This window comes from Schistosoma haematobium, chromosome 4, assembly GCF_000699445.3.
Source record: "Schistosoma haematobium chromosome 4, whole genome shotgun sequence".
Classification (NCBI taxonomy): domain Eukaryota; kingdom Metazoa; phylum Platyhelminthes; class Trematoda; order Strigeidida; family Schistosomatidae; genus Schistosoma; species Schistosoma haematobium.
The window spans coordinates 46,233,447-46,259,199 of NC_067199.1; the positions used below are offsets into that span (position 1 = coordinate 46,233,447).

General features: G+C 37.6%; 1 protein-coding gene across 1 annotated transcript in view; it reads left to right on the forward strand.

Moving 5' to 3' along the window:
- The first annotated feature begins 485 nt into the window (after window positions 1-485).
- The window catches only part of KSR2_1 (kinase suppressor of Ras 2), a 38,636-nt gene continuing 13,368 nt past the window's right edge, over window positions 486-25,753 (forward strand). Inside the window, exons 1-11 of the mRNA XM_051216566.1 lie at window positions 486-533; window positions 2,926-3,253; window positions 3,289-3,429; window positions 3,471-4,809; window positions 10,567-10,636; window positions 11,750-11,851; window positions 12,935-13,029; window positions 16,200-16,291; window positions 19,192-19,579; window positions 22,929-23,010; window positions 24,723-24,762. Of these exons, the coding sequence (XP_051067169.1) occupies window positions 3,098-3,253; window positions 3,289-3,429; window positions 3,471-4,809; window positions 10,567-10,636; window positions 11,750-11,851; window positions 12,935-13,029; window positions 16,200-16,291; window positions 19,192-19,579; window positions 22,929-23,010; window positions 24,723-24,762 (2,505 nt within the window). The 5' untranslated portion in view covers window positions 486-533; window positions 2,926-3,097. The remainder of the gene's footprint in view (window positions 534-2,925; window positions 3,254-3,288; window positions 3,430-3,470; window positions 4,810-10,566; window positions 10,637-11,749; window positions 11,852-12,934; window positions 13,030-16,199; window positions 16,292-19,191; window positions 19,580-22,928; window positions 23,011-24,722; window positions 24,763-25,753) is intronic.

Sequence of the window (25,753 nt, forward strand, 5' to 3'; positions counted from 1 at the left end):
GGGGTGACATGTTCTTCAGATTTTCGGCTGCTTTGTGGCTGAGATAGTTTCAGCTTGATCACCAGACCTCAGTCCGCACTATCCCGTGCGCAGCACTTCACCTGTGATGACGAAAGTAACACTGATAAAGACCTTTCCATATTATGAACGAAAAGCTCAGTTTCTTCATGAAAAACTATGAAAGCAGCTGGAAAAAACGGCCAACACACATGAAACTGGACAGGTTTCAAAAAGAAGATTAACCAGTATAATCTGAAAGCTCGGAAAATATTCTTTTGATGAAGATTATTACTTTTGTTGGGTCTGAATATGGGAAAAGTTTGAAAAGTTCAGGTAGCGTACAACAGTATGTTCTATTCTTAACCATCATCCATCTCTTATGATCTGAATTGTGATTTCAGGGTGCTGATAACTAATTATTTTTTTACAATACCGAGATTTGATCTCTTGGTTATTGAATATTTTTCTGCACTCTCATTATTCAACCTTTGCGTCACTTACCCAATAATGGTGTGCTTGTTTGGCTAGTAATCGTTAGTGTAGTATTTGCTTAGAGTAAACTTTAGTTTATGATGGCTAATACGTAGTATTCATTATTTTGTTATTGTCACTACCATATGGTTCAATATACTTAAAGCGCCCCATGCAGTCCCTGAATTCATCAATGTGTTGGGTATTTATAAATACTTATAACTATAGTTTAGTTATGGAGTGGAAGAGGCTCAAAAATAACGTGTGGTTATGTTTATAGCTTTTGCTCATATTATTGTCTTTTGTCTTGATCATCTGGTTGGAAAATGTTTTTGCACTCAACGCAACTTCTACTCCTCAAGAGTTATCAAATGCTGGAACTCGCTGCCTACTGTGCTAGACGAGCCGACTTTCCAGGAGTCCTTTAAGAGTAAACTTGACCTATTCTCAAGGGCTAAGGATAACAACTTATTATAACTTACCAATTTCTTCTGTTTCCTCTATTATCGTTGATATACCTAGGTTCCTGCCTAGAGGTATTGGTGAATAACTGCTACTAGACACGGAAGCCAGCTAAGCAAAAGCTCCTTTTATTCCGTCCACAACCATGTGAAGCATCTGAATAACAGCCGTTTTAGTAAAACCAATTAAGATGTGCACTTTTGTTTTATATCCGTGGAATTTATATCAAATGCGTCCAGTGGAGCTTGGCTTTATCAGGTCATTGACTGTTCAAAGTCAGTAACTCGGCATAGTTAAATGGAAAAAAAATTTTGCTTGAGTCAGTGATCAGATTGTTTTTATTGTTTTATGATGTAAAAGTTAATATTCTAGCTAACATTTTCGCGTGGCTGAATGTGGATTATACTGAGACGAGGATTTGAAAGAATCTGTTGAATAAGCGGACAACAGTGGTTGTGCAATGTAATCCCAGGTTTTTGTTACCTAACTTCAACATGTTAATCCTACATTGCTTGAACCTTACTTTCCATCTTAAAAATTTTTTATGTTGACCAAGACTAGCTAGGCAAAAACGTTGATTGGATGTACAGCAACTCACCTTTGGCTCAGTGATTTATGTACATCGTCTGTTAGTCGGTCACATGTTGCACCCAAAGACTATATACTACCGTTTAAGCAATGTGATGGTATCTACAGCGCCCCCAAACGCCCTGGTATGGCCGAGAGTGGGGAGGGTCAGCTCTCCCTCTCGAAGTATCTCACATGGCCACGCGTATACTGCCTCTGCCAGGGAAGTCCTACTCACTGCCTTCTCGTGGCGGGGGTGTTGTTTAGAAATCGAGAGGACGAAAAACGAACGTCCGCTGCTTTAACCGGGTTAGTGGACACAAAGAGCCCACCTAGGGGAGTTGGAAAACCCTAATTTTAAACCACTGGTGCACATGGGCTCCACGATCCTGAAAGAACAAATGGTGTGTGGACCAATTTTTGGCCTCCGGCTACAATGGGACTGCATCTCCTTACGATGCTCCACTGCCTTGTGGATCAGACCTTTGGGTCGAAGGCTCCGGGTGTGGTCCCTTAAGGAAACCACCTGTTTCGGTTTTGGCACCCAGGCAGTATCATATCCCCCACACAAATCAAACGAGATTGGTGTGGCGAATATGTATCTGGTGCCCCCTTGTACCAATATTTGTGTTCAGATAAATAAGTATCTATAGCCCTTAGGTGTATATTTCGATCCAATGAAAAAAGCTCTGCCTGCATATTTTCATAATTTTATTTGTTACACTTGAAATGATCATTTGGTAAGAAAGAGTTGGGTCATTTTATTTTCTCACTGACACTAAGAATGTTGTCAAGGTGAAGACAGAGTTCTGGGAAATCATTCAGTCACCAGTTTAATGGATGCTTATGGGGTGTTAGTTGAGTTCGATGTGCGCTTAATTTCCCCTAGATTTCTCTTCATCCATGGGATGGTTTCGCTGGTAGCATTAGATGCTTAGTATGTGAGTTTACAAGTAGTTGCAAAGCTAAATTTATCTCATAGATACATAGAGTTTTCTTGACTATATGTGTGCCTATATTTGTGCTGAACGGATTCTATGCACAGTAAATGTAAATGAACAAATTCAGTCACTCGTTATGGTTATAAACGTCTGTTGACTTAAATTACTAAGTCCATTCTAAGATTGGTTAGATTCATTCGTATTCAAAACAGATATGACTCATGTGCTACATGAGAATTTGTAACATTGCTAAATTGCATCGTATTATCATACTGTCACACTGCTCTGTTTTCAGCAATTCTGTCTAAAACGACTCTGAATACCCACATGATTTTCACTCGTGTTTAGAAAATCATTTTTGTCAACTTGGTTTCACTGTCAACTAATAGACAGTACTTTCCTTTTTTAATCAGAAGGCTTGGGTATTTTCTCTACCTTACATACTTAAATAACGTTTCTTTTGAAACTTCTTTTGCCATTTCAGGTATCTTTGCACGTTTTATTACAAACAAGTCTTCATATTCACTCAAAAGATATTAGCTTGAGGACGGTTGGAGGATTTATAAATAAATAACATACACAACTTTTCATGAACAAGCTCTGGAGATATCATCTGAGTTATAGAACACAAAGCAGGGCACAAACTATTGTGTACCATGCTCAGTGAACCTGCTTCCCCATATGCATTTTGTAAAGATTTGCAGAACTTAATCATTGTAACAGAAGAGCAAATCATTTCACCTTTGCGTAAAGAGTTAAAAAGAAGTGATGAACATTCAGAAATTTTATCCCTTGAGATACAAGACGCTGAGGTAATTTGGTGAATATAGTGCGATTTCCGTTATAGAATAAAACTTTTGAATATTTAGCCCAGCAGATTTCAGCTATTTGTAATGCTGACGAAGATACAGCTAATGCCATTCTGCGTGAATATCCGAAATCGGAAGTTTGCTTTCGATGTCTTGGTATTAATGATGACACTATACAGGTAAGTGATGAATGTCTTCATATTTTCATACGTGTCTCTAGGGCCTTCTTCGTATTCGTGGTATTGGCTTTCTACAATTGTTAGATATGCCTGACAGTGAGGTAAGAACAATCTTACAAAATTATGGTGATTATGGTGAGGAAGTTGATCATGTACTTGCTGGTCTTGCAAAAATACGCGGGAATATTGATCTCATCGAAAGTGACTTAGCATTTGAAGATGATACCAGAAACTTAATCAAATTGGTGATGCGTTTGTCTGACGATGATTCTCAAGTTGAAGAACTAAACAATATCCTTAATGCTCAAATTTACGAAGAAAGAAAGGATCCTCGTATACCTCCCTTATATGTTACTGGCCCTGAAGATTCTCCTTTTGTTAACAAGGAAATTTCTGTACAAAACTCGTCTCATAAAAATACCAAAGTAGTTGTTTGCTCTCATTTAGAGCACGATACATCCTGTGGAAATCTTATTAGCCATTCCAATTCCGATAATATTAATACATTTAAAACTGGTTGCGATGTCAACTACAATGGCTGTAGTTCGTTTACTTCCCCACATGCTTCCAGTTGTATCACCATAAATAGTCCACAGAATGTCACAAATAAATCTCATCCCGGAAAATTGTGCAAAACTGATTTTAAGACATTTAATCTCTTCCCGGGTATATCTGATTCGAATATTCCTTCAGAAATTGATCTACACAATGGCGGGCTTTCAGTACCTTCTACTCCCATTTCTTATAAATTATCTTCGACCATTTTAACACCCTCAAATCTTTTTAGAGCAGGGCGTCATACACTACCAAATGAAGTAACCTCACTTTCTCCCGGTGGGCGTCGAGCAGGCAATCATTCGTCTCGAGATCGCGAGCATCAAACTCGTCAGGCAGGGACTCCGCCACCCAAACATCGTTTAAGATTTTCTTCTCCGCTTCATCGTAGCAAGTCTCATGAGTCTAATCTTGCCAATCGTGTTATTTTACCTGCCCTCCCAAATGTACCACAGTTCCACCAAGAAACAAACTGTGCCTGTTATATCAGTAGACCACAACTATTATTATGTAATCCGATTTCCCCAGACGCCTCCAGTAATGTACACAACGATTATTTAAATTATTCTGAGTGTATAAATGGCGGTCGACCGTGTATAACTACTACTCAATGTGGTGTATGCATTAACAGCGATGTTATTTCAAATGGGAATAAAACAGTTTCAACATTTTATCATACTTGTTCCATTAGTGATAGTACTTCCACACTTGTCACAAGTCCACGTACCTACGATCAAGGTCGACGTGTGTCTTGTGAATATCGACCATCAAAGACTAATTTACAACCTTTAATGACTACATCTGCAGATAGTGATAATTTATCAGGTAGGTTTATTTTTAAATGACGGATTAGACATATCTACTACTTTGTGTTTTTTTTCTTACAATTAATGTATATATTTCGTAAAAGAAAAGAAATATATTGATCATAATTTCTGTTAGGAAACTTTCAAATTTTCGAGCTCAATGAATATTCTATTTATATTACTTCATGAATAGTTGTAAGCCTGCATAATGAATTCATAGTTATACTGTATTTTTCGATAAACTATCAAATATTTTATTCTAAGCACTAAAAAACAGTCATTAGCTTTGTAGTCATCTTCATCATATATTTGAGTAGTAAACTTCAATGGTGGTTGCAATGTAAACTTTTAACTTGTAATCATTCAGTGAAAAAAAAATTAATGAGTTGGACCTAGTGCTATTCAGTACTCAAAATGTATTTATCACTTCACCTATTGGGAAGTGTTATATGACTTTTATTGATTTAATTAAGTTCAATTGAATACGCTTGCATAACTCAGTAACATTGAATTGTTCATTACACTGCTTAGTGAGAAGTAATTTTTTTATCTACCTATGTATAGCTGTTAGTGCTGGACTTTTCTCTATAGTTCCAGGTTATTCTATAGATCTGGTGACTGACTTTTTGTGGTATTGTGCAACATCGTGATTTCTTGTGTAAATTAGCTTTATAGTTGTGAACTTTACATGCGTATCACATTTGTTTACGGATTACTTTCTACACCTGTTCAGCTCACATAAGTAAACTTTTTTATCCTAAATTTAAAAATTGTGGAAAACTATTGTCTTTAATATTAAAACTATAAAGTTAATCTTAGATTCTTTTTTATGATAGTGAAGTGATAGGCTTAACAGTTAAAACACGACTTTCAACAAGTAAGTCACCAGGCTCTCACTGCCTCGTCTAGTTTGCTCTGAGCAGTCTGAGAGTACCACTAATCCTCACTCAAGTTAAGCTTTGATCAAAAGGTTAGTACATAAATTGTGTACTTAAAAAATCGGTTACATTAATTTTTCATCCCCATTCACTTTCAGTTACATTTTGTCAATAACATTTTGTGTGGCTTTAAAAATTGCCGCTAGTTAATCAGTCATAAACAGCATAGAACCTAACACATATGTGCATCGGTCCGCGTTACCACAACATACAAGCTCAGTTAGATAAAATTTTCAAACCAAAAATAATTGAAAACTGAAAATCTGAGGGAAAACAAAGAGTAACGGTACCTGTACGAATTCGATTGATTCTGAGCCATGTCACCTAAGATTTACAACCATTAGTTATAATCATTGCGCGGACCCTAACCAAATGGTTTGGACCTACCTACCTGGTTCATTTAAACATTGTAGGAATTCTTGGACTGACTTGGTGTTTTGGTTTTGTAGCTCCGAGATTTCTTCCAACCTGTTTCTACACTAGCCAACGACTTACGTCTAGGTAGGCGGTGTTTGGGGATACTAAATGTATGCGTCAACTCCCTCAGTTGATGAAGATTTGCTCTCATCAATCGACTTATCTTCTTTATATCGTACTGTCCATCTAACCTGAACATTGCTCACTTGATAATAACAAAATACATAGACGATCCTGCGAATACATCTATGATCAAATACTAGTGACTTATGAATACTCACCATTTTTAGGGGACACGTTTACCGCCATAAAGTAGAACGGGATCAGTGGCTATACAGTTTACTCGTCTTCTGGTTGTGTGACGGATATCTAGTTTATTCCACAAGTGATGTAGGTTGGCAAAAACCAACGACCTTTTTGAATTCAAACTGAGATTTTGTCGGACACTAAACGGCTAGGGCTGACGAGAATCCAACGTTAGTTTAGGCCTATAATGTACAAAACGTTTTTATTTCGTAAGGTGAATATCTTTGTGGGTTTGCATTCGTATTTTGTTCTTATTGTTTGATTAAATACACCTTTTTTTAACACTGCGACTTTGCTTTGTAGGCATTTTGTGAGTGAAGTTCTTTTCGAAATAAGTAGCTGAAGCTTGGTCTTAAGTAGATTGGATTGCGTTTTTCATTGAGGTGACTTTCACACAAGGCTTTGTCTCCTAGTATTTAGAGCTTTCAAAAGAGTTAACTAAAATATACTGTGGTATGACCTAGAATCACTTTTCAAGCAGTCAGAAGTGATCTTAGTTATAATCCAAATTGTGATATAAATGTCAGTCAGTCAGTAACAACGTCGAACTTCGTACGTACGTACATCAGTTCGAGTTGCTACACCACATTAGCACAGAGATGCAGTGGTCGATTCAAATCCAGTAGTGGTAGAGGTAGTAAAAGTATAAGCAGTAATCAGAAACATTAGGGTTTGAAGATGTTATTCAAGTAGTATAATACAGTGAAATAAATTTGGAAAGAAAATAAGGGGCATGAAGAATTCAGAAGATTAGAATTTGGGAGAACACAAAGAATGGATGCTCTTGCGCCATTGCAGACGATTTTGAGCCATGTCATTCAGGGTCTCTAACCATCGGTTGCTATCATCTCGCGGTCCCCAACCAGGTAGTCTACACCTACCAATATGACTCAGTCCACTTGTCAGTGAATTCATGGACTTGTGCTATGTCTTGGTCTGGCCACCCCTAACTTTCTTCCAATCTACTCCTATACCATTGAACATCGCACGTCGAGGCAGTCGGTGGTTGAGCATACGTAACACGTGTCCCAGCCATCTCAACTGATGAAGTTTCACTACTTCATCAATTGATTTGCCATCCCTACCTAGTACCCGTTTCCTAACAACCGCGTTACTTACTCGATGTTCCTAGGATATACGAGCAATGTTCTAAAGACACTTATGATCGAATACTAGTAACCTACGGATATCCTCTACTCTTACTGGTCACGTTCCACTCCCATAAAGTAGGACGTAACGAACTGCTGCGCAGTAAACACGTCCTTTGGTTGGTAGACGGATATCTCGTCTACGCCATAAATGACGCAAGTTGGCAAAATCTAGTCGAGCCTTCTGTATCCATGCTGAGATTTCGTCACACACCAAACCACAAGGGCTGATGAGACTTCCAAGATAAGTGAAACGGTCGACACTCTCAACTACTTCACTCCCTATCATTAGTTCGGGTGTCGATGCAACCCAATCCTGAAGCAACATTTTGCATTTCGAGGTGGAGAATCGCATCCCGAACATGCTTTCATTGCTGCTTAGAGTGGTCAGAAGACTCTGCATTTTGTCAGCGTCTTTACCAAATAGAACTGTGTCATCGGCACATTCCAAGTCAACGAGTGAATCTCCCGGTAGAAGTTCAACCCCTAGAAATTTAGATGAGGAAGGTGTTATCTCTAAGAGCACATCATCACGTTCGACAGAGTCGAATGCTGCTTCAATGTCGAGAAAAACTACCATTGTGGGGCGTCTGAATGTGTGTCTGTGTTCTGGAACCTGACGTAGTGTGAATATCTGGTCTATACAACCACGTCCAGGTCGAAAACCAGCCTGATTTTCTCTAGTCTGTTCTTCACGAGCTTTGGTTAGGCGTCGAAGTATTATTGAAGCTAATATTTTAGAGACTATATTAGTCAAACTGATTCCTCTGTGATTGTCACAAGAGGACTCTTGTCCTTTCTTATAGATTGGCACAATCAGTGATTGAGACCAATCAGATGGGATTACGTTCAGTTCTCAAATTCTAACTAAGACCTCAGTTAATCTCACTGCTAATACTGAACTTCCATCCTTAAAAATCCCAGAAGTAAACCTGTCAGGGCCTGCTGCTCTCCCTCGCTTCAGGTTTCCTATAGCTTTTTCAACTTCGTAAAGAGACGGAGGACCTACATGAACTTGCCATTCAGGTTGACTGGAGATCGTGGGAAACCGAAGTGTGGCTGAAGGCCAGTTGAACTGATCCCTAAAGTGTTCTGCCCATCGATCCAATCTCCTGGATTGAGAATGAATAATATGTCCATCTTTCTCTGAGAGTGTTTCGCTAACAGTCGGTTTTTTAATACCGGTTTCCCTAACGAGTCTGAACAATTGTCTGCTATTACCTATTGCCGCTGCCTTGCTTTCGCTACCCACCACTGTTCACGATCATTGCGTAGACTTATTGCCAGCTTGCGCTTAAGCTGACTCCGCTATTCGTCATGTTCAGAGCCCGATGGAATGAGTTTTCGAGCATCTATCAGTGCGGTAGATGCTTCTGAGATCCAGTGTTTCTCCCTAACCTTGTGGTTTACCGTACTAGCATACATCACTGCTGTTTCCACAGCTTTTCGGATATCATTCCATGCTGCCTCGGGGTGGGCATCACATACATGGCTACCTAACTGTTTTCCTAGTTGTTCCTGAAATATTCTCCGGGTTTGACTATCATTAAGTAGGACTCTAAGATGTTTCCTTGCAGCATCTTTCCTACGTCCAGTAAGACGCAGACAAAAACGCGCTCGTACTAGAGCATGATCTGAATCTAAGCATGTGCTCCAGAATGAGCGACAGTCTTCTACCGAACCCCTCCATCGATGGCTGATAGCGATGTGATTTATTTGGGTCCAACGTTGGAACGAATTGGGAGGTCGCCATGTTAAAAGATGTTTTTGCTTATGCTTAAAGTTAGTATTTGCAAGAAGCAGGCGGTTATCTGAGTATAGCTACAACAGACGGTCTCCATTATCTGTTCTTTGAGCCACGACGCTATAAGATCTACCCAGGTGTCATTCCCTTTCGCTTAGTTTGCCTACTTGAGCATTAAAGTCACCGGCCACTACTACTACATCAGAGCGCCTAGCTTTTCGGACAAGGTCGGAAAGCTTTCTGTAAAACTCATCTTTTACATCATCTGAGCTGCAGTCATTGGGAGAATAGGCCGAGACGACGAGTGTCCCTACCTTTCCGAGTCCTTATTGTTCCGTTTAGTCGGATAGCGCACAAACGACTGTCTACTGGGATCCAGTCTAAGAGGGCTAGTTCTGCCCCAGGACTCAATGCTATACCTACGCCGGCGAGTCCACGAGAAGCAACATCTGGGTTTCCAGATACACGAAGTGTGAATCGAGTTGGTTGTTTGTTTTGACATGTTGATGTCAAATGAATGACGCTACTCGGATCTTGTATGCGTGTTTCGGAGACGCAGCACAGATCGATGGCGCGAGGTTCTAAAGTCCTAGCTAAGGAAGCCTGTTGTCCTATTTGGCACAGTGTTCGGACGTTATAAGCTTCAACATGAAGTTTAGAGCGTGGTTTCAGGAGACCAGGAATAACGTTCCAGCCAATATAGCTCGGTTGGGTCATCACGATAGGCAAGCCCCACCACCGCGTCAAGGTAGCAGCCACGGTCGGGTGTGATATAAATGTAATACAATTACAATAGATACGTAGTTCTAACTTCGTATACGGAGTACCTTGAGAGACATACAAAACACTCTTGATTATGCCCGGAATCACATATAATACACTGCACGTGTAATTTTTGTTACAGATACACTTTATATCAAGAGTTACCAGTGTTTTTCGTAATGTAGCTTCTACACCAGATCATACTCACTGTATTTTTGCACAACGGATATATGTTTATCAGTTTTGAGCGTATCAAGAACCGAATAGATGTAAATTTTACTAACATGTGAATGAGGCATAAGTTAGTTGCCGTTTTTGCAACAATCAAGGAGATATTTTATTTCTGATTAGTTCTAAGCTATGACTTACTTTAGCCAGTAGATTAAATGAGTATCCATAAACATTTCTAGTTTGTCAATTTTGTATTTGAAGTAATTAGACATGCTTTCATTTAAATCTAGGTGTCCTTAATGTTCCGACTAACTCAGGTGGGGCCACATTTGTTCTCAGTGCAAGTGGATTTATGCACAAGTGAGTTAGTGTCTATATTTGTGTTTAACAGATATGTGTATTTTCGTAGTAGTTGTATACAACTTGGCACTTGCTTAGTGAATTAGCCATTTAATAGTAAAAAAATGAGTAGATATATGTGTATTGGATTCTGTCACGGTCTGAAGGAATCTTTTGCTCTCTTCAAAATACAGAACTCCCATAGTTCAAAGTCGAACTTCATAGCATTATTCAAAGAGTTTGTTAAAACTAAAAGCTAATCATAGGGAAATTAACCAGCTGTTAAAACAGTGTTTAAAGTTCACACTGGTAACCGAAATCGAGATTTCCATGTAATTGAGTTTACTAAACGTTTTATGCCATATGTTTGTCAGGTTCATTTAGTGGGCTATTTTAAAAGTTTAATTGTGAAATTCAGAAGTGTTTGTTTGACGAACCAACTGTAGATCATTCGATTATTCGTTTATAAACTATCTTCATGTCGTAATTTTACATTACTGAATGACTTTGGTTAGACAACCATAGAAAACCAGGGATCACTGAATAGCTGCCTCATTTTGGTATAAAACTCTTCACCTGTGGGGATTCACGACCACACCTGGGACCGAAACCTGAATCTTCAGGCCTCGCGTCTAGCGCTTAACTTGCAGGCCACTGAGTTGGTATCCAACATTTCTAACCACTACTTATTGCCATTATTGATATGATTGTCTCACTCCAAACACAATGTTGAACTTCACTGGTGACAGCTTCTCAGTGAAACTGAATTTCTTCATCTACGTATAGTTTGATATTAATAATATTGTAATGAACAGGAACAATCGAATGTATTTAACACAAAATTACAGGACTTGTTAATAAAATCTAACAATCATAAAGTAAATGCTTAATTTGCAAAATGTCCACCAGTTGTCTCAAAATGACTCAGACTTCATTGTTTTTGCATTTTCATACAAATTGCATCCTGTTTTTATTCTTTACTGCTTGATCCTGCTGCCAGACCTTCTGTTCACGACTAACATCATATACTACTTATGTCAATATAAGTAGCAAGCACCACAGTATGGCTATATATATTTATATAACATGTGACACTTGTTTAACATGTTATTTCACAATTTTTCCGTTTCACAGATTCGAATTAGAATCTAAATTTGGTGATTTTGTTAAAGGTACTCCATGCGCTGTTTGTAATAATCGAATGCGATTTCGTCTACAACATTGTGCTTACTGCAAGTAAGTGTGCTAATATATTACTTTACTTAAAAAATGATGATATACACGCACTGTTATATTTTACTATAAAAAGTACACTAGTTGCACCTGTTATGTCCTATAACCCGCCAAATATCATTTGGCAAAATCGCCAATCAGAATACCGACTGCTATCATCCTGTCTCTGTGCTAAACCAATGATGCGTTGACCGGCACGAGAAGCCTTGAGTCAACTCTGAGACCTTATTGATCCTCTTTGGAGTAGCCTCTCAACTAGCTCAGCCTATTCAGTTCAGAACACAAATATCAGCTTCCGTTGTGTGAATCGTATATTTCAGACATACGTAATTTATATACAAGCAGACCAGACCACATAACAAGATAAAACGAAAAATAATCATTATACAAGATCAAGTCAAAAGTGGCTGTGACTATGAGATACTGTAATTAATAAATTTTTCATGATTATTATTAAATTTTGATTGAGATCATGAGTCGATCAGTATTAGACCGCCATTGGAAACCTGGAATCATTGGACGGTCGTTTCGTCCTAGTTTGGGACTCCTCAGTAGTGTGCATTCATGATCCCAAACTACAAAAACGCGGCTGTCCAGTGCTTCCAAGTTTTCAATGGTGGTCTAACGTTGAATTGATTCGTGATCTCGATCAAAACTCTACAACCCTAAACTGATATTATTCAATTGTTATTATGACCTTTACGTTTTTCAGTTTTTTGTATATCTGTCAAGTGAACAATTATCTCTCATATTTCTAACCTGTAAATTATTTTCACTCCCTTACTCTTCTCTAACCCTTTGATCCTTATTCAACCTCATTTGATAATTGAAGTCTCGAATCTTTTGATGACGCAATCTTTTCTATCCTTCTATAGACAAATATATTTACCGTACAACTATAAATACGAAGGTACAGCTTAAGTAAATGATTTCATCGGAAAGTGAAAATTTTCTCCTCTAAATTCGCTTTATTTTTATTATTGAGTGTACAAATAACTTGCTTAAGATTATATTTCATTGTCTTGACTTGTTATTGTAACACTATACACAATTATTTGACTTTTTTCTAAAAATCTCTGTACATAGAATCAAAGTACATAAAAGTTGCGTTTCTCATTCAAGACGACTTCCTTGCACAGGACCTTCCAGTGGACAAAACAATGAATTACACGAATTCAAAGGTAATCCATTTTAATATTCTCTTAAATATAAGTATGAGAGGTGATATATCAAATGTTTGGGAAAATATATGAAATTACCCAGATTTTATTGTATTGTAGACATTCTTACGTCTAGCTAAGCAACTGATTCCAAGTTCATTTTAATGGTAAAAATGTCATCTACATGCATACTTTAATCAGCTTTTATCTTAGGATAATTTCAAATCAAATAAATCTCATCAACACCACAACTAATTTTCCACATTCAACAATGTTCATACATTTAAATAGTTTGTGTTTTAATACAAAGTTGTTTTAAGTATCCGAAATGCCTTGATACGGCTGAGAGTGGGGAGAGTCAGCTTTCCTTATTCGAATGCTCTCACATGGCCACGCGTATACAGCCAGTAAAGTCTTACCCACTGCCTTCTCGCGGCTGCAGCGTCGTTTACGAAATTAAGAGGACGAAAATCTAGTGTCCGGCACCTTAACTGGGTTGGTGGACACGGAGGGTCCACCTAGTGGAGTTGGAAAACTCTGATTCCAAAGCAATGGTACATATGGGATCCACGATCCTGAGTGAACGAATGGCGTATGAGCCAGGTATTGTTCACTGGCTACCTCCTTGTGGATCAGATCTTTAGGTCAAAGGCCCCGGGTGTAGCGTACTAAGAAAATCAACTGCTTCGGTTTGGGCAATCGGGCAGTATCACAGATCATACACAATTCAAGTGACTTGTGTGGTGCATATGTAGTTGGTGCCCATTTGTATCAATATTTATGTGTTCAATTAAATAAATATAAAATAAATTCGATAATTTTTAGGATTTAATGATTTCCCTGAAGAAGTTCGTCCTCAACTATTTTAATTTCAATTAATTACTGGGATTTTTATAAATATAATTCCTTTTTATTACTCTTAACAATAATTCGATGCAAGAATAGAATTTATTCAGTAAATATCGTCATTTTCATTTTATTTGAAGAAGGGTGTGCCTGAGAATTTTATTAACATCTTAAAGGCCCTATATGCAAACATCTCAGGTAGAGTGAGGGCATACAACCACCTTTCTCCATTGTTCCATTCGAGCAGTCAGTTCAGACAGCGTTGCCCAACCTCACCAACAGCCCTGATGGATGTAAGTAATGGTGGTGTGGATCTGTTGCCTGGAGAAAGACTTCTCGACTTTGAGTATGCGGATGATATTGTCTTACTGTGCGATAATGCTCAAGCCATGCAATCCTCACTTAATCAGTTGGCAATCAATGTCGATAGGTACGGTATGTGCTTTGCACCTTCGAAGTGCAAAGTACTTCTACAAGACTGGCAGGATTCTAATCCTGTACTCAGCCCGGACGGTGAGCAGACAGAAGTAGTCGAGAAGTTTGTGTATCTAGGTATCTGCATAACTGCTGGTGGGGGTGTGAGTGATGAGATCAGTGAACGTATAGTGAAAGCCAGAGCGGCTTATGCAAATCAAGCTGTAAATGGTCGGATCTCCAACGCGTCGGTGAGAGCAGTTCTGTTCTATGCTTGTGAAACGTGGCCTTTCCGAGTTGAGGATGTTAGACGGCTCTCTGTGTTCGATCGTCGTTGTCTCCGAAGGATTGCTGACATCCAGTGGCAACACCATGTTAGTAATGCAGAGGTTCGGCATCGTGTGTTCGGGCACAGGGACGATAATGCAACTGGTGTCACCAGCTTGAAACGTCGACTTCGGTGGAAACATCTAATAGAGTGTTATGGCGGAGCGGTGTTAGGTGTAGCGATCGCTGTTGTTGAAGCGATGAAGTGAGAACTATGGTTGCTGAACGAACAGGAAATGTAGACGGTGCGGTTGGTCGACATCACTCTAGAGGTCAGCGCGCTGGTCGACTGGACATGTCGATGTGAGGTGTGGGACAGATTGTACCAGAGAAGTGAACGGTACGGTCAGCAGAATGAACGCGAAAGTGACTCCCGTTTAAACGGATGACGAGTGTAGTTTATGCTGAATTGAATTGAATTTAAGAGAACAGAAACTAAAATAGGGATCAGTTGTAATAACAACAGAATTGAAAGAATCATAATGTTTGTAAAGGATAACCGAAGGAAGATGTGCAGTTAATGTATTTAATGAATAATTTTCATATTTTACGAAGTTACTGTTTAATTTTACATTCAATAATAAATTTGTATTCCCCAACTGAGTTCTCATTCACTTCAGTACCATAAATCTCCATAAAAAAATTGACGTACACCTAAAACTTAAGTACATAAACGTATGTACATTTGGTAAATAATCTTTTTTTAACGATTCACTCCAAAGAAATTTGACATCTAAACCAAATCTTCTACATGACAGCTGAAGATATTCATCAGTTTAGTATTGAAGATCATATTTTATTGTCTTCATATTTATTTTTAACTATTCGACTACTTTAAGACAGTAGTACACCAATGTTGATATTATCACTCATTATTTCAATAGACATTGTTATTGTTAACACTATAGAAATTTGAACCCCCTCCCTTATATATACAAAAACAATTTGTCGTAACCTTGAAGTTATCTTGGTAATCCTTAAGTCATTCTATGACCTAGGATAACGCGACAATTTGTTACATATGTAGAATTGTTTCGCTCCTTTTTATCAGGATGGGTTCTGTGGAGAAAACCTGGAAGCACTAAACGGCCGTCTCGTCCTAGTATGGGACTCTTCAGCAGTGCGCATCCACGACCCCGACCCCCGCGAGACTCGAACTCAGTACCTATCAGTCTCGCGCCAGGCGCTTAACCAACTAGACCACTGAGCCGTCATCCAACGGTTTTAATTTCTAACTTCAACCAATCCACGAAGTTGCGCCATCGTACACCATTGTCTTCAGTGAGTTGATATTTCACAACAGACCTGGTTGAACTCCACTGGTAACGGCTTCTCACTAAAACTTCAGGGGTATCTCCTGAAGTAAGTCACTAATGAGCAGGCGATTATTATCAGATTGGGTTTTGTGGAGATTTTTTAGAAATTTCACTGGTTAAGGAGTCTCACAATAGGACGAAACGACTATCCAGTGCTTCCAGGTTTTCTATAGTGGTCTAGCTTCAATTGACTTATGATTTCAACTATTAAATAAAATTATATTTTGATATATTAACAAGATATATGATTATTGTGTAATTTTCTTATCTTAATCATTACTTTTAAAGGTTCTCCAAATATGCCTCGTCAATTGCATACAAATGTTTTAACAACTAGTCAAACAAATCTTCGTCCTGCACATTCTACTCCAGCATTTCAAGTTAGTTAATAATAATAATAGTAATAATATTTTATTCTTTCTGGCTTATTCGTACAATATTAACATAATTATGGAAGAAAGTAAACAAGTAATATGTATGGAACCTTAATTATATCATTTGTTGGATTCTGTCATTTTATTTTATTTGAAAACATGAATATTGGTACGAAGGGACACCGAATACATATGTGTCACACAAGTTACTTGATTTGTGTATGAGCTGCTCATACTGCCGGGCTGCCCAAACCGAAATAGGTGGTTTTCTTAGGCAGCTACATCTGGATTTAGGATAACAGATCTTGGGTTTTGGTGCGAAATTGATTCACCCGTTCCTTGAGCTGGATGATTTAATTGCAAAAATTTCAAGTAGAGTTGCTAATTTCATTGAGCGTAAGAGTACCGGACTATTCAATGAGACTATCCAACATCATCACTATATTCTTTTTTGAGTGGATAGTTTCTATTAGTGAGTTCTTCATAACGCAAGAGTTTCAACAAAAACCTCTCATCATTAATACTATTTCATTTAATTGTGATTAGTTATTAGTAGTATTTCTTTTCTACAGTGGAATTGTGTATAATGTGATTAGTTTCACTTGAATACCATTAAAATGAAATAATCAGATTCGAATCCTGGAATGAACAACTCAACTCTGTGATTCAGGTACATCCAACTGTTCAGCTCCAAATAAGACGAAACATGCATCTTGGCTTCTACTTCAAGCCACCATCTATCATGTTTGCTTATAAATTTATTTATTTATTTATTTTAACACATAGATATTGGTACAAGGAGGCACCAAATACATATGCGCCACACAAATCTCATTCGATATGTGTGAGGGCTGTGATACTGCCCGATTGCCCAAACCGAAGGTGGTGGTTTTCTTAGGGGGCCACTCCCCGAGCCTTCGACCTGAAGGTCTGATCCACAAGGCAGTGGAACATCTTAAGGAGATGCAGTCTCATGGAAGCCGGTGGCCAACAATTGGTTCATGCGCCATTTGTTCCCTCAGGATACTGGAGCCCATGTACACCATTGGTTTAAAATCTGGTTAAAGCGCCGGACATTCGCTTTTCGTCCTCTCGATTTCGTAAACAACACCCGTGATGCGAGAATGCAGTGAATAGGACTTCCCTTGCAGAGGCTATATACGCGTGGCCATGTGAGAGTATTTCGAGAGGGAGAGCGGACTCTCTTCACTCTCGGCCGTACCAGGGCATTTGGGGGCTTATAAAGTATATAAATGTTTCTTTTAAAATTTCAATAATATGGTTGTCTTTGATCGTTGAATGATACAAACAACTTTAAATATCAGTAATCATTTTAGATTTCAAGTGTTTTCATTGTGTGGTATCTAACGTCTTTTCATTATAACCTGTAATAGGGAAATTAGTTTAATTATGTGTAATTAACTGAACTATAATGATGATTATGTCATAAACGACTTATTCAGAAAGTATGTTAAGCTAGCTCTCTTTTTTTTCGTTGTTGTTGTTGTTGTTGCTTAAGGGCATATTGGCTGAATTGACTTATTCATTGCTTTACATAATGCAAAGTTAACAAGTTTCACAGTACTGTTTTTTTTAAAAAAAACTGAAAAAGAAGTTTAACATGTTGAATTTAAGACAGTGACAATAAGGTAGATATTAGATGATAGATATTGGATACATTAGTTTTTGCTTATGTACCTAGAAATGTCCAAAAGACTATAGTCTAGATTTGTCACTCTAGGAATAATGAGTTCTATTAGTTTACATCATGGACTGAAATCCGATCAATATAATTAATCTATAAATTACAATCATCCCCTAGGTTCCAATCTCGTTATTTGCATCTACCGACTTGGATCAAATGAACAGTTATGGATTTCAATAATCATCACTAAACGGATTGTTTACAAAAATGGGATTGGAAATAATTAACTGTATGTATGTATATGCAATCATCATCTATTTTGACACCCACTGTTGGTTTGTTCAGTAGTAGGTTTATCAAACCTAAATAGGACATCAGTCCATTAAGTTATTGATTACTAGAGAGCCCTTTAGGTTATTGCAAACTACCGGTTTAGTGTCCGTGTGATTATCGTAACTAGTGTATCAGAATTGGTTGCTGTAAAACAGATATGTTTACTCTTTGTTTTCTCTTAAATCTTCAGTTCAAAAAATTATCTTGTACTTTTTATTCCACGAATGCATTCTTTGTTCTCGAATCATATTGTTTATGTCTAATGTTTTCTACTACCATTGATACTATTACTACCTTTAATATTCTGATATTTATCTTGATAATTCCACATCACTGTGTTGATATAATGCGGCAAATCGAACTTATGTATATATATACCTTCACACTAACATTGGTACAGGAAGGCACCAAATATATATATGCGCCGCACAAATCATTCGATTTGTGTGAGGGCTGGAATACTACTCAGGTGCCCAAACCGAAGCAGGTGGTTTTATTAGTGGGCCACTTCTCAAGCCTCTGACCTACAGGTTTGATCCACAAGGCAGTGGAGCGAAATCAGAAGATACAGTCCCATAGTAGCCAGTGGCTGACAAAGGTTTATACGCCATTCGTTCCTTCAGGATCCTGGTGCCCATGTGCACCATTGGTTTGGAATAGTGATTTTCCAACTTGTAGTTGGATCCTCCATAAGCGTCGGACATTCACTTTTCGTCCTCTCAATTTTGTAAACAACACCCCTGTCGCGAGAAGGTAGTGAGTAGGTTTTCCCTGGTAGTAGTTGTATTTCGAAGCGAAGTGCACAAATTAGTCACATTGTAACTGAGTTAATAACAATATAGTAACTTACGTTTACTTACATTTTTCAAATAAAAATTTCCATTTCATTATTTTTTTATCTCTTTCTCTGTATCTATGTTCTGTGCAGAGTTCTGATTCAAACAGTGCTTCGTCATGTACAAGTTCTACACCAGGTTCACCATTTGTCACCGGTACATCATTAATTAGTACAACATTAGCTGCATCATGTTGTACTCGTTTAGACAGTGGTTATGTTGGTGTTGGTAGTAATAGTATTAGTGTTAGTTGTAGTACTACCGGTCAAATGATTTCATTATCTTCTCCTCCATTACGAAATTTAAGCAACAGTGGTGGTTGTATGTTTAATCATTCTAATCCAAGTCATTTATCTTCACCAGTTAGTATACATTCTTACGGAACTGTTAATGCTGGAATTGTAACTAATACACAACAACAACAACAGCCTCATTCTCCTCGACATTCCGGCCAATGTTTTAATCACTTTGAATTTCCAAGTAAGTATTTTCGTATAAATTCATATTTAGTATATACATTTTATCGTTATCTTTTTTTGTGTAGTCATTATCATGTCTTGTCAATTATAGGCATATCTCCGGCTGTAAAATTCAATTGTAGATCAATTGACGATATTACTCGATTTGATGATAGATATATAAATATTACTTATTTACACCTGTTACCCGTCGTGGAAAACTAGGCCACCAACCAACATTCGTCAACCAACTCTGTTCTGGACTCTGCCTATGTGTATATAATTCCTTCTTCTACTCAATAATATGCGTTTTTATGTAGATGAACACTTCATTTACGGCTACCACTTCATTAAATTTCGTTGGAAAATCACCACTCACATACGGTATTTTGTGCTGAAACAAATTGAATACAATGATACTTGGTCTACCAGTGTTTTTTTAAATAATCGGTTCCATGTCTAGTCTTAGATAAATAAGTAGTATCGTGTTCAATTTTCCCCTTATGTCTAATAAAATCGGCTATCTAAACCAACAGGTCGAAGACGTAGTTAAAATATGTGGTAGCAAATATTAAGGAGAGGTGACCGTCAACCCTCCCCGGGAGCGTTTATGCTTATGTATATGTCATAAAGTGCAAGAGTGAAAGTCTTTTTACAAGTGGTACACATGTAATGTGTAAAAGAAATCCACTTGTAACAAATTCGTTCGAAGGGAGTAAAAACCATCTGCCCTTCACGGGGGGGGGTGAATATACATATGTGTACTCTATGGGATACATAAGTGAAAACCTATATGTTACCGATGTGCATATGACGTGTACTTGCCCCTAGTACTGGTCGCGCGCTAAGACCAGGGGCTGCTGGTTTACCCACAAAATCACATCCTCGGGGTGAGCCTTGAAACACGGAAACTTTTCAGAAAAGCCAGTGGACTTCACCAGATAAAGCTTCACGAACCTTGAACGGCTGAGCACCACATACCATGTTCAATCTTCAGGTAAGAAAGTATTTCTCGCTCTGTTAAGTAGTTTGATAAGTGTCAGGCAACCAAAAACAACATGTTACCTGGAACGAATTTGTGTCGACTAAGTCGCTACACACAATTTCAGCATAGGGAAAAGGGAAGTTAAAAAGATATTGAGCGAACTGATTTGGAATAATCATTGTACTAATGAGTAGTGCAAAATAATATCGTTCGATGATGAATTTATGGAATAAAAAAGTACAAAACATTATTTAAGTCCAAAGTTCTAGAGGCAGATATTTAATAAGTAGTATACCATCCGTTTTCCAATGTTCAGTAAGTGTGCGACGTGTAGCATTTTCGGGGATCTTTCTGTTCACTTATTGAGTGTGGGCTACGCGTAAATATATGGTTCTCATTAACGCTTTCGTTACGAACTCTAGCTTTCGCTGGTTTTCGGAGTTTTTCATCTATCAGTCTGGACTGCACTACACTGCTGCGTTCATAGTTGACGGATTCGAATAACTTAAGATTCTTAAGGTGAAATCTTCAGTAAAAGTTACGTTTACATACAGTACATAACTACTAAATTGACGGAAAGGTGGGCGAAAATACTGGACACCACATACTTACTGAACGTCGAACAATAGGTGGATGACCCCACTCCATGTATCCGAGACAATCTAACCAATTTTTAGGATCATAATGAGTTGTCTGACCTATAAGTCTGATCCACAAGACAGTGGAGCAACGCCAGAAGATTATTTTGTTAAAATGAGCTGAAATATACATTAACCAAATTTTCGAATAAATGACTATCGAAAGTAAATAATAGTTTGCTCTAAGATAGAAAATGACATCGTCCATAAAATCGTTGGAAAACGTTATGAGCTACATAAAAAACGCCTGTTATGTACATTTAAGTTTCATTACTGCAAATATTTTAAGCGACAGATTTGATAGTCTATTGATTACTTTTTGGTTTATAAGATGCATAAAAGTTTCTAGGTCATTAGTAGCGCTTTCCAATCGTGTCTCCAATGTCGTGGATCAGCTTTTTTAACCTTAGGAATATTCAGTGTAAGTATGCTGCAGGGCTCGACCTTAGCTCCTACCTTGATGTGATGTCAGGCTTGTGTGTTGTGATGACTCCAACGAGCTCAATTGGCCGAAACCTGTGTTATTTTAGGTCCTATCATGCTAGACAGGTCGGTTGGAGAATGGTAAATCTGAAAGCAGCACTTTGAAGCCCGAGGTCGAAGTTTTACTGTAGGCTGTCGATAGGTGTGCCAGCATTAAAGTATTTCTCTCGACCAACCAATGTCCGCAGCGATGCTGTCTTCTCATCAGAGAGTTAAGGAAGGTGGACCCTTGAAGCCACACTTCACCCTACTCCGGCATTAAGGCTTTTTAAAATGCGGAACCAACGCATAAAAATTCCCATAATCAGGTTTTTAGACCAGTATCAAGCAGTTGTCTCTTGGTCTCTGCGGTCACACTCCCAGGTCAATAATGTCACTTCCAGTCCAGTTTCGTTTTCAGGTCCGCAAAGGAGAAATATTTTTTCACTGTATGGTCAACCGGGAAGTGACAACCGCTCTCAAAAATGCAACAACACCCGAGATCACCATGCTACAGGGCTGAGGATTCCAAGCTGGTGCTTGGATTTTGATAGAGCTTTATGATTTCCCAAATGTATATCCCATCTACCTCCAGCGTGCTTTTGCTAATTTCCTTTTCAGCTAATAGTTGGTTTATTCTCTGGGACAAGGATTAATTAGCTTCTATAGTTTATCAGCTTTAAATATTCTATGGGAAATTGTAAACTACCGAAATCTTGTCCACTGATAATTCATCTTAATTGTTAGATTTTCTAGTGTAATTGTCTCCGTGGTGTATGCTACTTATGTCGATAGACACAAAACAGTATGTGACACTAATCTGAAGTGGAATACTTGGCAGCAGAATATTGAAAAGATCGAATTGAAGAGAACAAGGATGTAAGCAGCAGTTAATTAGAACTGTTCTTTCGTATAGTACTTATTTTTCACTGGTTGAAATCTTGAGTCAATTGAAGCTAGACCATCATCAAAAACCTGGAAGCACTGGACAGCCGTTTTGTCCCAGTATGGGACTCCTCAGTAGTGCGCATCCACGATCCCTCCCCCCGCGAGATTCGAACCCAGGACCTATTGGTCTCGCGCGCGAGCGCTTAACCATTAGACCACTAAGCCGGCATCCAACAGTGTTAATGTCTAACTTCAACCAATCCACGAAGTTGCGCCACCGTACATTTGGATACATTCAAATGTTTCAGGATTGTTGTTTACTTGTATTATTTCTAATCATAACGTGTTTACAATAATGTCATGAATAATATTTGTATTGTATTTCTATTATATTAAAGGTGTCAGTCATCCAATCATAGATAATCAATTAGTAGACGGGAATTTCAATAATAATGTGAATAATAATAGTCCTTTAATTAGGTAAGTGTTGGGTTACCGCTTCACATTACCAATAGATCGGTTTTATCACATACTTATAATTATAAGTTTATATGTCAATCTTCACTTAATAGAACTTAATGTAGCTTATCTTCAAGCCAATTTGCATCCCTGAAACCAACAGCTTAATATATAAATAATTCAACATAATCTAACCAGAGGTTATGCTCTGTGACATTGTTCATGTATTTGGCAGTTTGACAGTATATGTATATCCATTGATAATGCTAAACAGTAATAAGCTTTCACATTACTTAACCCTAACATTCTGCAAGAAGGACAGAAGTATTCTTCACAAAAAAAGAAATACCTATGCGGAGCTATTCACCATTCATTACTTGTTTTACTAACATCAGCTTCAGCTGCGTTGATTGTAGTTTATTGTAGAGGAGGTGTAATCAGCTCATTCAGCTGGGTGTTTCTGACTCCTTGTAGGGGTTATTGGTTATACAGTAAATTAAACTATAGGATATATGAATAAATTGAGTTATAATAGTCATTTGTAACTAAAATGTCATTATTGAATGATTTTATTAGTAATCTAGATCAATAGACTACTTCTTTTACTGTACTAGTGTTTTCATTGGGCCCTGACACAGTCAGTGGTCGGTAATGATGAAACATTTGTTTCGAGACCTAAAGGTCTTAATTTCGACCCCTGAGGAATGCTAAAGAGTCCTGTACTAGGGTGAAACATCTATCCAATACTTTCTAGTTGCCAATGGTACTTCTCTAGTGGATTCTACTTGCAAGATTGTTTATAAGTATTGTGTAGCGAAATGTGATGTCTGAGTTGCTACATTTGTCACACTAAGTGAAGCGTTTTAGTCGATCGAAAGTATGGCGTTGGCAGAACACTTGGAGATCAGGCGACATGATATTTCAAATTTCATAACACACCTAGAGATGTGAATCGAAGATTGAAATCTATGTATCATATTATTATATAAATACTTTATAACTTCTTATAATAAATACATTCCTCCTGTCTATTGTCGTGTTCTACATTTCAACTAAAGTCAATCTGTGATGAACACATTCAGCCCCCCCCACCCCATCCACCTCAAAATACCTATGATCTGTTCATATAAGGAATTATATACTGTAAATGTTTATAGTTCAAATCAATCGAATTGATGGATGTAATAACCTAAATGTGTTACTTAAATTTATTATTATTATTATTATCAAATTGTCAATCGTCATATAGCTTATCATGAATAACGTGCTATCATCAATGATGTATTTCAATTAATTACTTTCTAAGTGTTTCATTTCAATTAGTTATTCACATGATCTGTGAATTAGATTAGATCACATCATTACAAAACAATAAAATCAAATTTGTCCGATCAAACGTATTAAGATTATAATGTACATTGATGATACAAATGATACTGATCAGTTATTGTTATGTTATTGATAAATATGATTCTTTCTGAATGGTCGTAGTGATGGTGATAGCTCAATCATGTCTTATTGATTAAACCGTGTAAGGTTTGAAACTGACTGTTTTTTGCATGGTTTAATTAGGAGAATTTTTTTGTCGGCTAATACTTGAACTTAACAATAATTTCTATTTTTAGTAACCAATTCCTATCAGGCCTGAAGAACTAGTTTTACTTTAAATAGTATTTATTTATTTTCTGACTTTTGAAAATTCTTATAAAACTTCTTTTACCATCTTTTTGTAGTACTGTATCTTCTGGAGAAAGTGAACGAACTGTTGTTGATGTAAGTTTTGTTGTCATAGGCTACAATTTATCGACCGGTTTTCTGTTTATTACCATTTCATACTTGTATTTATGGTATGTAGAAGAAAAAGAGTAAGCCTAATAATAATGATACTTACAACTGACGGATATTTATGGAGTATCGGATTGACAACAGATTATGGACGTTAATGGTGGTTTGTTGAAGAATTCATTAATGCTACGTCAAATAGATTTACCTCTCTGAATTATCGTGAAGTTCTGTATTACTATTATTGTGATGAACATGATAGGTTCATCTAAAGAGTGTGAATTCCGTTACTTGGCTTAACACTGAACATCGACGATACTACTCGGCTGTCCGAAATAGAGTAAATGGAGCGGAGTTCGGACATGCGACTTAGTGACTAAAAGTCAACTATTGAACCAGTATTTGATCTGTCCTGGTTTGAATGGTGGTTTATGATCTCAGTGAAATTTCTTATCATCATTCTCCGCAGATCAGTATTCATTCATCAATTATTCGTTTCACCTAGTTCTCCAAGTTTATTTATATCAGCTTTTTCTTTAATCCATGTATTTTCTAACTTTGCAACGTGAAATCCATAGTCAATTACTTACTTACGCCTGTTGATCCTAATGGAATATAGGCCGCAGACCAGCATTCTCCAACCCATTCTGTCCTGGGCCTTCTTTTCTAGTTCCATCCAATTCTTGTTCATTTTTCTTATGTCTATTTCCATTTCTCGGCGTAATGTGATTTTTGGTCTTCTTCTTTTCCTTTGGCCTTGAGGATTCCATGTGAGGGCTTGTCTTGTGACGCAGTTGGGTGCATTCCTCAATGTGTGTCCTATCCACTTCGAGCGTTTCTTCCTCCACTGGGATCTGGTTTGTTCTCTATCACGTGAATCAACGGTTAATTTCTAAATGAATGTCAAGAATTAGGTTTGGAGATTAAATAATTGACTAATTGATTATGAAAGCCGAGTTCCATAATCAATTAGTCAATTTAT